This window comes from Drosophila gunungcola, unplaced genomic scaffold (genome assembly GCF_025200985.1).
Source record: "Drosophila gunungcola strain Sukarami unplaced genomic scaffold, Dgunungcola_SK_2 000205F, whole genome shotgun sequence".
In the NCBI taxonomy this organism is placed as follows: domain Eukaryota; kingdom Metazoa; phylum Arthropoda; class Insecta; order Diptera; family Drosophilidae; genus Drosophila; species Drosophila gunungcola.
In genome coordinates, this window is record NW_026453366.1 from 33,144 (window position 1) to 47,030 (window position 13,887).

The window sequence follows — 13,887 nt, forward strand, 5'->3', positions numbered from 1 at the left end:
TATGAAAAATCGAAGGCCAACTTTCAAGTGTCAGCCATATTTCACACTCTCTTTGCAGTAAGAGTGTCTGTGTGTAAGGGGCAGAGAGAGACGGGAAAAAAACGAGAGGAAGAGCAGACGGGCCGGAAGTGACAAGCAATTTGGGTGGCAAAAAGATGCAGCACACCAAAAAAAAATACTCTTCGAATTAGTAGGAGATTAGGCTTTACAACCGTTGGTTACGACTTGTATCCTTGATAAATTTAAATATTTCAAACTCAACTTATATTATTATTTTTTATTTTTGTTATATTTACTAATTGACATACTTAATTAACTAAATTAATAATTATAATTTAATAAAATAGAAATTTTCCAAGTACAGCACAATGGTTTATATTTAAAGTTATCTTTTCCCTGCCAATTACTGCTCTTAACATACGAAATCGTACATCTCTTTTCTAATAAATGCCCACGAATAATATATATAATAATTGTAGGAATAGTAATTGAATTAATTTTTGCTTTATTAAGAATTTGTTTATTGACGTTTTATGTGTTGAAAATTAAATGGAAAAAAATACACAGGCATGTTAAAGTAAAGACGCAGTTGATAATGTAAGATGTAAAGATTGTTTTCAGTTTCTCTCAGAGCAGAGCTCAACTCATCAGCAACCTCACACACACATACACAGATGGTGTTGGCGCCAAGCTGCCAACTCCCCCCTTTTCCAAAGTCCACGTCCACGTCCATGTCCACGTCCATGTCCCTTTACAAATTTTCCTGCCATTGCAACTTGCAACTCGCTCGAAGGATGCGCTATAAATTTTGCACGTTGTTTTGCTGTGGTGCTCAAATTTCGGCGGTCCTAGTCGTTCCGCCGCTCCCCCTCCTCCTTAAACTTTCAACCTATTTTCCCGCATTTTTTCCAGCACATCGATGGCTCCGGCATTTTCGCCTCGTTTTTCTTTGCTACGGCTTTCTTTGCTGAAAAATATGTATATTTCTCGTCCCTCTCGACTGCCTTTGGTCGCATATTTTATGCAGCTGCCTTTGGGCCCTCAGATGCTAGGCGTCCGCCTTTGGTTTTCGAACAGGACGAAAAGGACGAAAATCACGAGCCCCAGACGGAATGTCGGGCAAAGCTGCGGGCCATATTTTCCACGTTCGCTCCGCATCCATTGACGTTTGAGGTTGCTGCCGCTGCATTGTTACTGAATTGTCGTCGAGTTGCCTCCGCCCAGCTAGCCAGTGTAATTGCAGCAATCGCTGCTCGGCGGAATATGAAATTCCTGCTGCCCTTTCATCCATAGATTTTCAACATTTTTTTTCCCCACCCTTCATATCTGCTTGACATCTCATAAATCTTATTAAAAAGCGGGTGGAAAAAACGATAGCATAGTGCTTAGAGTGGCTACTATTAAATAGGGTTTAAAAGTTACATAAATTATTATCACTACTTAAGTTGTCACAGAATCTGATATCAGGATCTCATCAATTTTGAGTAGATATTTTATATTCTGCATTACAAAATTGGATTTTTATTTCGGGTCTAATTTCTTGACATTTAACCAATGTAGCCTCTTTGTAAATAAACAAAAACTGGCCTTGCGTAAAAATTACCAAATACCTTTAGCTATAAGCCCACATCTTTTTTTAAAGACAACCGATTTCAAAATGGTATGTCTTTAAAGACTTGCGTTTCCATCCTCTAAAAATCTGCATTTAAATCTTGGTTTGCAATTTTGGGTCGATTTTTCGTAGTTTTAATGATGTAACCCCTTTCTAAATATCCAAAAAATGGCTTTGCGGAAAAGTGTCTAAAATGCATTTAAATATTGGTTTATAATTTTGAGTCGATTTTTCGTAGTTTTAATGAATAAATATCCAAAAAATGGCTTTGCGGAAAAGTGCCTAAAATGCTGCACTTTTAAATCCATAACTTTTCTTACAGACATCCGATTTCTAAACGGTATATTTTTTAAGACAAGTGGCTTAATTCTCTGAAAACATGCATTTAAATATTGGTTTATAATTTTGAGTCGATTTTTCGTAGTTTTAATGATGTAACCCCTTTCTAAATATCCAAAAAATGGCTTTGCGGAAAAGTGTCAAAAAAGGCTGCATTTTTAAATCCATAACTTTCCGATTTAAAAATGGTATGTCTTTAACGACGTGCGTTTCCATCCTCTATAAATCTGCTTTTAAATCTTGGTTTGCAATTTTGGGTCGATTTTTTGTAAATTTAAATATCCAAAAAATGGCTTTGCGGAAAAGTTTTAAAATGCTGCACTTTTAAATCCATAACTTTTCTTACAGACATCCGATTTCAAAATGGTATGTCTTTAAAGACTTGCGTTTCAGTCTTCTAAAAATCTGCATTTAAATCTTGGTTTGCAATTTTGGGTCGATTTTTTTGTAACTTTAATGATGTTACCCCTTTCTAAATTTTCAAAAAATGACTTACCGGAAAAGTGTCCAAAAGGCTGCATTTTTAACTCCATAACTTTTCTTGCGGACATCCGATTTCAAAATGGTATGTCTTTAAAGACTTGCGTTTCCATCCTCTAAAAATCTGCATTTAAATCTTGGTTTGCAATTTTCGGTCGATTTTTTGTAATTTTAATGATGTTACCCCTTTCTAAATTTGCGAAAAATGACTTTGCGGAAAAGTGACCAAAACTTTTCTTAAATTCGTCCGATTTAAAAATGAGTATAATCCTGTTGTGAAATTCTTTAAGAATCTGTGCTTAAATCTTAGTTTGTTTTCTGGGGTAGTTTATTGTCATTTTTTGAATTTGCGGCTTAGTTTTCTTGATATTTTCTTTCAAAATCTATCATATCCAAGCCAATAACTTTTTTTACTTATGTCCGATTAAGCCTAAAATAGCTTTTGGTTTCACTAATTTCCTGGTGGCCTAGTGGCCGCAGATATATCCTGGTGCCCACCTTTATTGTCATCCTTGTTAAGCAGACTCACCCAATCCACAGCCAGCCCCTCGGAAAATGTGCATTTTCCGCATTTTTCCCTCGTCGCGCTCTGTGGCGAATCGCTGGCCATAAATTTGGCTAGCAGCTTAACAAGCGAGCAGAAAAGCCAAAAAAAAAAAAGCAAAAGAAAAGAATAGCGAAAAAAATGCAGCATTGAGTTGGGAAGGGTAAAAAAAGGGGTGGGGGGGGGAACAGCAGGCTGGGTAACAATGTATAACACGACACTAAAATTTTTATGGCTCCCACAGCCTTTAACTTCAGCGAAGGCATCGGCTGCAAGCTTCAGCTTTTGGGCTCAGCTTTCGTTTTGGACTTGGTTAAGTGCAGCCACGGCTAGCCGCATTATCCTTGTTCATCTGGCCAATTCCTTGTTGTATGGCCAATACACGACTGTATATCCGCAAACTCTGTGTGCGTCACTTTGGGCCCTTTGTTATTGTTTGTAGGCCAAAATCGTTGCCAAAAATAGCATATCCATAGCCCGGCTAATTGATGAAATACTAGTTTTGCCGCAACCACAGCTCGAGCGTTCGATTTATTATACCCATTCGACATACTCTGCATACATATGTACATCCTGTGGCCTTTCAGCACACTCCTAATCGATGGAGTGATGGCTACAAAATGCACAAGCCCACAGTGAATATTTCAGCTTGATTAATTGCCAGTCGAACAATGCCAGCTATGGCAATTTCAAAATTCAACCTCGAGTGCAACACATAACTGCCAAAGCAATATGGTTGGTCAATAGTTATTGCATTTTGCGCTTTTTGTAACACAAAAATGGCAAACAAAGTTTGTTAGTCCTGCCTGGTGGTAAAACTCCCAAATCTCTTACATGCATAATAGTGAACGAAATAGATACAGTTTTTCAACAGAAACAAACTCTTGAAACACAGTTGCAGAGGAAATGTTCTTCAGAGAAATAATAATAAACAAATGCTCTACTACACCAACAATATTCACTTTTACTAGTTTTTTCATAGACACAACTGAAATATTACATATTTTTAGCAGACATCAACCATCGTAATAAATATTCAATACTCATATGTTTTCGCCGACATGCAACTACAATTATTCTTCACTTAAACCGGCAATTATTTGGTTGCTCCTTGGAAAAAGTGGCGAGTTTTTCAATAAATAATTAATGCGTACATGGGCAGAAAACTTTAAAGTACTTCGCATGCAGTAATTTATTCACATTTATATTTTTAAATGTTCTGGTAGACTTATAATTAAAGTTTGGATTAAAGTATAAAGATTACCTGTAAAGTTGAACTATTATATGTGGTTTTGGGATGTTTGGTGTATTTTTGTTTTTTTAATCTGAATTCAATATTTATGAATAAAGAGCTTTCGATGCTATATGATCAATTTAAAATGCAAAACTCAATTTTATTGCATCGCTCAAAAATATGTGGATTTTGTCTGAACCAAACTTTAAAGATAACGTAATTAACATGTTTTTTTTCTGAATTTTCTGCCCTCGTATGCAACATTAACTGAATTATCTTCGCCAGAAATGGTCACGCCGATAGAGAGCTTGTTTTTTTTTTACGCCTACAGTTTTTTTCTTGCTTATACAGCTTTAGTCCTTATTGGCCAATGGACCTGACTAATTGATTTTGTACACGGAATATGAATTCGATTTGAGTTGTTTGCCATTGCTGGTTGGGTCGTGTCGCATGTGCCGGATTAATCGCATTAGGTGGTCCGGTCGGTGGTCCTTGAGGGTGCAAATTGGAGGGGGAAGGGGAGTGGATATTCAGCCTTGGTAGTCTGTCAAGGATACGCGGATGGCAGGGCCCGCCCACTGACGTCATACGGGGGCGGTGAACTGCGGCGATGGTAATCGATGCGGCTGACCCACCGACCCATTAACCCATCAAAACCATTAGCTTTCATTCACCTGCGGATTTGGAGATTTTCAAGTTTTGTAGTGCGCGCCCAGCATCCGGAGGACGAAGCTTTCTGTGGCGCCCCCTGTGCGCCGAGCTTTCGACTGGAAAGCAGAAAAGCCGCAGCCGCACAGCTTCCGGCTTCCAGGCGAAAAGCTCGCTCTATTGACAGCTGACCAACTGACAGTTGGCCGTGTTCCGTTTCCGCTGCATTCCGTCAGCCTTTAATTGGGATAAATCAAAAGAACATTTTACAAGCATAAATATTTTACACTAATTGGATTCATATGCCCATTTTCGTTTTGATTGCGGTTTGATGACTTCTGCGGTGTTACGTTCTTTGACTTTTAATCTTTAGTATACTTTACCGTTTCTGATGGCCTTTCATTCATTCATTTAGACGGCTTATTGATACACCTTTATTCTTAAAATAAAAGTGCATTTCTGCACATGTTGCGCATTTTACTAAACGTTGCGATATTGTGAGTTGACTCAACAAGTCTTTGTAAAAAAACAAAACCGCAATCAACTGATGGTCTATATTTATTTACACGGCTATACTATATTCCTCACATAAAGATCTACACGAACCTTTAAAAAAATAAAGAAGCTTCGTTAATATATTTTACAAAAATTAGATGATATCAAAATAGAGGTTGTTTATATAACAATCTTTCTGTTCCCAGAATGTTTTGTTTTGTAATTAATATACCTTTAAACGATATTTTGAATGCCATAGACCTTACTTTGTTTGCATATACAAAAAAAAGAATGAGTAATAATATCTAAAAAAAAACTGCCATCCTAAGCAAATTTAAAAAAACTATTTAAAAAACAAACAAAACTATTCAAAAGACAAAAAACGTTTACAAAAATCGGAGTTTAAAATATGAACAAAATTAACTCGAGATTTAGTAAAAAGTTATTTGTTACTAAATGAACTTTAAATTTAAAAGCAGCTTGTGAGGGCTTGCCTTAATGAATGTTTTGGTGGCGCAGTAGCCGCTTGGTGATTTTGACAGCTGTCAGCAGCTATGCCGCCGCGAGCTTTATTCATTGAGGAATCTGGCGAAGCGAAGCTCAAGCTCCGTGGCGGGTTCTGCTGGAAGGCCAGCTGACAGCTTCCAGCTTCCAGTGGCGGAGCAGCTGTCTCTCCAGGAGGAGCAGCAGAAGGAGAAGGTGATGGGGGTGGGGGGTAGGCGACAGTCAGGGGAACGCTGGCAGCGAAACGGAGAAACGGCGGAAAGGGAACGACCAGGGGGAACGACGAACGCAGAACGCCGAGCGGATGGCCCAGTATATTCCGACGAGAGTCAGTCTTTGGCAGCCAGCAGCCGACAGCAGATGCCGACGAGGATGCAGAGCAGCCGACCCAAACAAGCCGAATACCGAAATCCAAACCGAAACCGAAATCGAAACCAGAACTCGTACCAGAACCGAATGCCGAACCGAAATCGAAACTGAAACTGAAACTGGGAAAGTGCGCTGCTGTGTTCCATTGCCGATTCGTGGCGTTCCAGTGGCGGTGCATCAACAAGGGGGCGGTCGCCGCGAAGGGGGCGGGGCAGGACACAAGACCAAAGACGAACAAGAAACGGCCGCGGGCAACAAAAATACAAAAAAAAAAGAAAACGTGCTTAAACCTACTAAAATAAAAACGCATTTTTTTACACATTTTTTTAAAGAAAATACACTTTTTTTACTGTGTGTGTATGTGTAAATGCCAAAAAAAAAAAACCATTGAAAAGAAAAGAAAAAAGTGCGGCAAATGGAGAGATTAAAACCGAGCGATAAAGATACATAAATCCATGGGATTGCGTTCGTGTGCTTAACCTTGACATATCAAACATCAAACAAAACAACAAAATTAGACCTGTGTGTAAAAAGCAATGATATTGTGTCTGCAGTGCAGATTCTGCGATTTTGGCATCGCCGAAATTCCGCTGACATGCCAGGCATTTCAACAATAAATCGAACAAGCGCAAGGCAAAAGTTTAGATAGCAAAATAACCAACAAATTAAATAGGAAAAAAAAACTCAAAATAAAACCAAAATAAAACCAAAGAACACTTAAAAAATAGCATTAAACAAGTGGCCGCCAAAGAGAAAGTAGTGCAAGAAAGGTGAAAGGCAGGGGTTGGGTGGGCATATAACATATTGCTAAGCAGAAAACACACAGAGAGAAAGCGAAAAAACACAGAGAGAGAGAACAAGAGAATTCCCAGTGTTTGTTGTTGTTGTTGTTGTCCCTATCGTTGTTGTTTGCACAGCAGCCTACCTGAACAACAACAACAAAAACAACAACGAGCATCAGCAGCAATTCCGCTGTAAGCAATATTTTGAGGTATATCCTTCTTAAGGACGTTCCAAAGGCAATTTGCTGCCTTCTTTTGCTGCTGCTACTGCAGGTTGTGTGTGTGTGTGTGTATGTTTGTTCCTCTCCCTTTTCCCTTAACATTCCTCGCTTTACGCTTTGTCTTCATCTTCACGCAAACACACTCACACAATATCCCAACCGAAACAACGAAAACCCTAGGCAGAAAAGAGAAAAACAGGCATACACTTAAATATTATTAAAGCGTTGGCAAATTAGGATATTTTTCGCATAGATTATGCATCTTGTGCTTTTTTCACAGTTTCCACCACGTATCAACTATAAACAAAAATGTGTACAACTCCCTAAGTCACACATTGCGTATGAGTTATTTCAGCTTGATTTGTTTCGCAAAATTATAAATTCCTGGAAAATACTTCAAAGAGATGAAGAGTTTTTGTTTGCTATTCATAAGTTATAAATTCTCATTATTGACATATACCACCGTGTGTATGAGCTATTTATTGTAATTTTGTATGTACGACAGTGCGTATACGTGCTCTTTTGTGACTCATACGCCAAGGTGGTCGTCTTAAACGTTGTAAGTAAAGGCATTTGTGAATTAATTAATGAATATGTGTTCATGAACAGTTTTGCTGGTATTTTTAGCTCATATAAAATCAAAATAAAGCTCGTAGATAAAATAAGGCTACCTACCTACTTAGGCTTGGTTTATGAGTAATGATTACAGTTGGTACACAACCCAAATCGTTACTAACCGTGGGGTTTTAATTGAAAATGTACTAATCTGTGTGTGTAAAAAGAAGAATTTTGTCAACATCCCCTTTAAGTTAAACAATATCTAAAACAGATAAAAGCTTCAAGAGTTTATATCAAAGGATCGAACTGTGCAATCACTCCACGTTGCGTATGCGTTATATTCACTGAAAACAACAATGCAGATGATTTATTTTATTGCTAGCCAACGGGCCGTAAAAAATAGCAAGCTAACCACAAATCTGCCCCGGATTGAGTCCTTAATTCATCCTTTATCCGTTCGGCCTTTCACCTGGCTGCAATTTGCCTAAAATTTTGGCAAGTGCTCAATTCCGTGGCGCACAGATGCTATATGCTGATGTTGACCTTTCGAGGATGCCAAACTCTCACACTGGCGCACACAGACAGCTGAAATTGATGGATGAGCTGCAGGTCCTGATTCTGTTTTTCGTTTAGAAAGAGATTGGCAACGTGTGAACTTCAAATTGTTGCCAAAAGCACCGCCAACACACAGACAGGCACACGAAAATACACGGATAGCTAATCAGAATTGATTTAAACTCATCGATGACAGCGGACAGCAGGAAAGGGAAAGGGCAGAGGGATGTTAACACAATGCAGTTAGACCCATCAATCAATTAGCATCGACAAGTGACAGCCAAAAAATAAAGCAACTGAAATACTTGCAAAGCTAGGCAATATTTAAATCGAAATTAAAACTTAAAGCATATTCTACGGGGTTTTCAAAAATCCACCATAAATATGGACTCAGCATCCACAATGGACCCGTCGTATGTATTTCTTTTAAGTTTATATTTATTTTACTTTTCTTTATTTATTATTATTTTTGATCAGATGTAGTTATTAGTTTCAGCACTCTTACTTATATATTATTACTTATTTTCAAAAAAGAACATTTGGTATTTTTTTGTTTTGTTTTGAACTTTAGTTTGTTTGATTGCATACTGACTATTTAAATTGCTGCATATTTTAATTATATTTGGTACTAGAAACCCTTTGTACCTACACATTTTCATTATTTGTGTTTAAGTTCCTATTGATTTTACTAATTGTCTTATTAAGTTAATATTATATTTTGGATCTGTTCAAGTTTGCTTTTCATTTTATTTACTATAATTTAATAACATCCTTACATAGGTTCAGGGCGTTTTGGGATAAATGCAATTTTTCCTAAATGAAATTGGAAAACTAGGTTATAAATTTTAGGTCTATGAAGCTTGAAGGTTATAATTAACTATACAAAATTCAAAAATAATTATCTGGTGACAACTATAATGATCTCAACTTTCAAAATCTTTAAACAACTAAAATTTAGTCTAGTTTGGTAAAGTAGAGTAAAATAAAGTAAAGTTACCTTGGGTTGAGTTGAGTTCAGTCCCATAAAATGCGTGACAAGACAAAGGCAACAACAGAGGCGTGAGTTGATGTCTCTTTCTGCCCAGCTGCTACTCTCTCTCTCTCTCTCTCTCTTTCTCTCTATTCCATGTCTCTTTCTTTTTGTGAGGGGTGTGGGCGATGGGTGAAGTATTTACTGCGCACACCGAAAAAATAGAAAATAGCTAAGAAATTCGTTGGAGATGCGAAGAGATGAAAGAGGGCATGGCAATGGGGACCCGGTTCACTTTTTCCCGGCCGAGGCGAAATTCCCGGCCCCAAAGGGACCCCTCCCCCTTCTCACTCCCGCTCACACACACATATACAGCAAACACGCAGACGCAATGGCAAAAAAAAAGAGGAAATTGGAAAACAAAAAAATGACAGCTGCTTAACACTCCTGCGAGAGAGAGAGAGAGAGATGAAGAGAGACAGAGAGAGAGAGATAGGTGTAGCGGAGGTGTCTGATAATAACGGTAAAGATAATGGAAAAGCGCACAATACGCTAGGCTGCAAAGCCAACAAAGCAGCGGCCCAAGCAGGAAACGCCAATAAACGAGGCACACAGCAGACAAACGCTAAGCGCAGCCAGGACACGCACCAAAGTCCATGTGCGTGTGGCACACTCTCTCTCTTTTTGTGCGTGTGTATGGGTTGCATAAATCCGCCAACAAGTTTCCCATTGTGCAGGGCCATTAGACCAAAGAACCCAACTGAATTTTTACCTCAACATCATCCTTTGCGCGCTCTTCTTCTCTCTCTTAGTGTGTGTTTGTGTGTGTATGTGTGTGTGTGTGTGTGCTCCTACAATTACTCACGAACTTTTGCCCTCGTATTGGTGACTTGTTATACACACACGCTACACGTGTCCGACTGTGTGTGAGTAGAAGAGAGTGTGGGTGTGCTGCTGCTGCCTCTTCTGATGTTTGTGTTTGTGTGTGTGTGTGTGGGTGTGTGTATGCGTGTGTGTGCGTCGGTGTCATTACATCGCCAGTTAAGCGCTTACACGCTTCAATTTCTCGCTTGCCACTTATGGCCCAACATTCGTCGCCATTCGTCCTTTTGCGCCTCGCTGTCCGTTTCACTGCCATTCCGTTTGCACGTTCCACATCTCCGCCCGTTTCACTGGCGTGCCATTGCCACTGTTCCCTGAGCCGCGCCACGTTTTTGCGCGCTCTTCCAGGCGAACTGTTGTTTGTTCTGGCCCTCGAACTGGAAACCAAGCGAAAAGCGAAAAGGAAAGGACGAAAAGCAAAAAGCAAAAAGCGACAAGCGGGATAAGCCCCAACGCATACAAAGCAAAAGGAAGCGAACGCAAGGAAAGCCAGAGGGCAAATCAAAAAAGAAATATTCTTGCTGCTTAAAATATCTAAACATAGAAAATAAAATAAATAAAGATATTTTCCTGATGTGTGTGTTTTTGTGAAATAATCAAAAATAAAACCACTCCACAAATGAGTGAAGGCGTGGTATGTTTGTGTATGTGTATGTGCGTGAGCTTCACCTGTTTCACACCCCCTCTATTTTGCTGCCCAATTTCTCTGCTGAACCGAAAGGTTCAAGGTTGTTGTTCCCAATCGAAAAGTCGCGCCAAAAACAACAGCAACAACAGCAGAAACTGCAGATGCAGCAATCAATTGTAATTATTTCACAAAACACAAAAAAAATGGGTTGGAAAACACAGAGAGCCAAATGAAAACGCTTTAAGTTCGACCCATAAATAAAACGTGAAAAAATCTGGGCTCTAAAAATCAATAGGTAAAGGACATCTCACAGGCTCTCTCTCTCTCTCTCTCGTCTGGCAGCCTATTTTTACCCAACAAATTCAAAACAACCTAAAACATGTATGAGTGCTTCCAAAAGCGGAAATTGCCATTTTCACTTGCTGTTTCCGGTTCAAATGAAACTGTCACTGTGTGTGTGTGCGAGTGTGTGTTTGGATCGGTTTTTTTTTTGGGACGATAAATGGTAGAACAAAAAGCTATTATAAATAAATAAAATCAAAATGTGTTCATCAAACTGCAGCTAAAAATGTGAAGCAAATCCCGAAAGCAATGTCAACAAAACAGTGCAAAGTGCATTGCCTAATTGCCAAAGTGTAAACTGTTCCAAGGGCCAAACAATAACAACAAACTTCCAGACTCGTCTTCTTCGCCCCGAAAAACAACAAAACAGAAAACCCCCAAAGGACTTCCTCGTTTTACACTGCAACCAATTGCCAAATGCTAGCCCAAGTAGTAGCCAAATCAACCTTAATGGCCAGAAGCAGCTGCACGGAGGTGCCACAAACCAGGGTGCTCGCCAAATAACAGACGGTGTTCCGGACCAGCATCGCAAGTGGATTAACGTAAAGTGGAGCAGCAGCAGCAGCAGGAGCAGGAGCAGCCGCTGGACGAGGCCGCGGCCGGGATACGCCATCATCCGAGCAGGCTGAACATTGGCGCAATTAGCGATTCGCACCACTTGCTCGTCCTCAACCATTTCCCGCATCGATTTCATCGAGCGATGGGGCCTCACACCGGTTCTGCGACCGCGCCAGGAGCAGCCGTTGAGCGGTGAAAACCTATCCAACGCCTCGCCCCCTCTTCTCTGCGATAGGTAAGGTCCTCGGGCGCTCCGCTTTCTCGAATTCGATAACGTTTATTTCGCGGAAACAAGCGGGGGACTAAGCGGAAAACCTTTTTTGTTTGCATTTTACTCATCTCAAGCTATTAAAAATCACTTGCACAGGTGCCTGCAAGTAAATAGACTTCTTCATTGCATTTTAAAGTGATCTTAAAATATACCTTAAGAAGGGTATTTTTTTATTTTACTTTTTAAATCGAATTTTGAGAGCTATTTTTCTGCAAGAAAAAAAGAATCTCTTGATATTAGCATTCAAAATATTTGCAATACTTGCTTTAACTTATTGATTATAATATTGTTTAAATCGTATCCATATAAAAAATTCTCCTGTGGACTTAAAAAAAGTAAACGCCTTAAGAACTTTAAACCTTTTAGCAATGTTTTACGCTCAATAATACTACTGATAAAGTCTTATTAAATTTTTCAAGACAGGTTTTGGCAATTTCCTTAGTTAAAATTATTGTCAAACTATTAGCACTAGCACTAGCATTACTTTATAAGGCGAAGGGATAAGAGTCGCAATATGTTAACCGCTTGTCAAGAATTTCCATTGCATACCCTCTGGGGCGCATTCCTACTAGATGATGACGATGATGATGATGATGTTGAACGACAAATGATGAAGCGCCAGCCGCAGAGGAATGAATGCAGATGCACAAACAGACAAGCAGAGAGACAGGCACACACAACACACAACACACACGCACACCATCCAAACACTCACCCATCCAAACACTCACACTCACCTACGAAATGGTGGGTGGGTCGATGCGGCGTATGCGCAATGTGACATTGACAGTTGCCCAAACAGCAAGCACAAAAGTGGCAAAGCTTCAATATCATTAACATTCCAATGGCCCCAGACCACACCATCATTCCACCCAGCCTTTTCAACCGATTGAGACATAACAATATCCTTTGATGATATCCTGTAATCGTCTCACTGAATTGACATGAGTTTGACATTGATAACAATGCTGAAGCTGTAGCTGCCTGTATTCCTGTGGCTGGCGCTCCTTTGATTTTCCCCACTCACAAAGACTTTGCCCAGCAGAAGTTCAAGAACGAATGAAGAGCGAATCTAATGCATCTGGGTAAATTGGTAAATTGATGCCCGACGCTAGCGAAAGCAATTCATGACACTAAAACCGCTGACACCGAGTCCTTTCGATCCTGCAGAGAGAGAAACCAATAACAAATAAGTGCATAGTTAAAGTTTTTACTATTTTAGGGTACGTGGAACACTTTGCACTTTTCTCATCTGTATATTTCCCAGTACATAGCCATAAAAATAGCAAACACTTAAAATTAACAGCTGTGGTGGCAAATATTTAAATGATTTTGTTTATGTCAATTAAACAACTTAAAGCTCTCTAAATATTTGTTAGAGAAGTTTTTGTTTTTAAGCAAAAACTTTGATACGAATAAAAACTTAATAGAGTACAAAAATCTAACAATTGTGATATTTAATTCAACTTTGATCATGCTTGTATGTATAAGTCTTTTTACTAAAAAAATAGGAAATACATTTTATAGGCTTGATCATAAGAATGACATTTATAAGCTTGAGAAAATGTGATACCCGTAGATAAGAGTACTTTTAGTTACTTTTATTTACCAATTAAATTATGTATATTTTTTAATATAGGAATATACTTTGCATAATTTTAAACACAAGATCATGAGTGTTCCAAATTGGGTGCCAGAATATAGGGCTTCACATTCTCATACTTTTCCCCAAATTTTCCACAGTGTCTAATTGTTCTTGTTGTTGTTGATTGACACTTTCAGTTTGCCTTTTGCCCGGGCAAACAATTGCCGCACATTTCAACTTGCAACTTGACTTTTGCCCGCTGCTCGCCGCTCGCCGCTTGGCGCTTGCCGCCTGCTACTTGCTACTTGCT

At 39.1% G+C, this 13,887-nt stretch overlaps 1 protein-coding gene across 12 annotated transcripts in view; it reads left to right on the top strand.

Moving 5' to 3' along the window:
• Window positions 1–13,887, top strand: part of LOC128265985 (potassium voltage-gated channel protein Shaker) — a 75,163-nt gene that overhangs the window by 25,224 nt on the left and 36,052 nt on the right. Inside the window, exon 1 of one of the 12 annotated variants that reach the window (XM_053002246.1) lies at window positions 8,538–8,754. The exons of the other annotated variants lie outside the window; for them this stretch is intronic. Coding sequence (XP_052858206.1) covers window positions 8,726–8,754 — 29 coding nt within the window. The 5' untranslated portion in view covers window positions 8,538–8,725. Of the gene's footprint in view, window positions 1–8,537; window positions 8,755–13,887 lie in introns of those variants that run through there. 12 annotated transcript variants of the gene reach the window in all.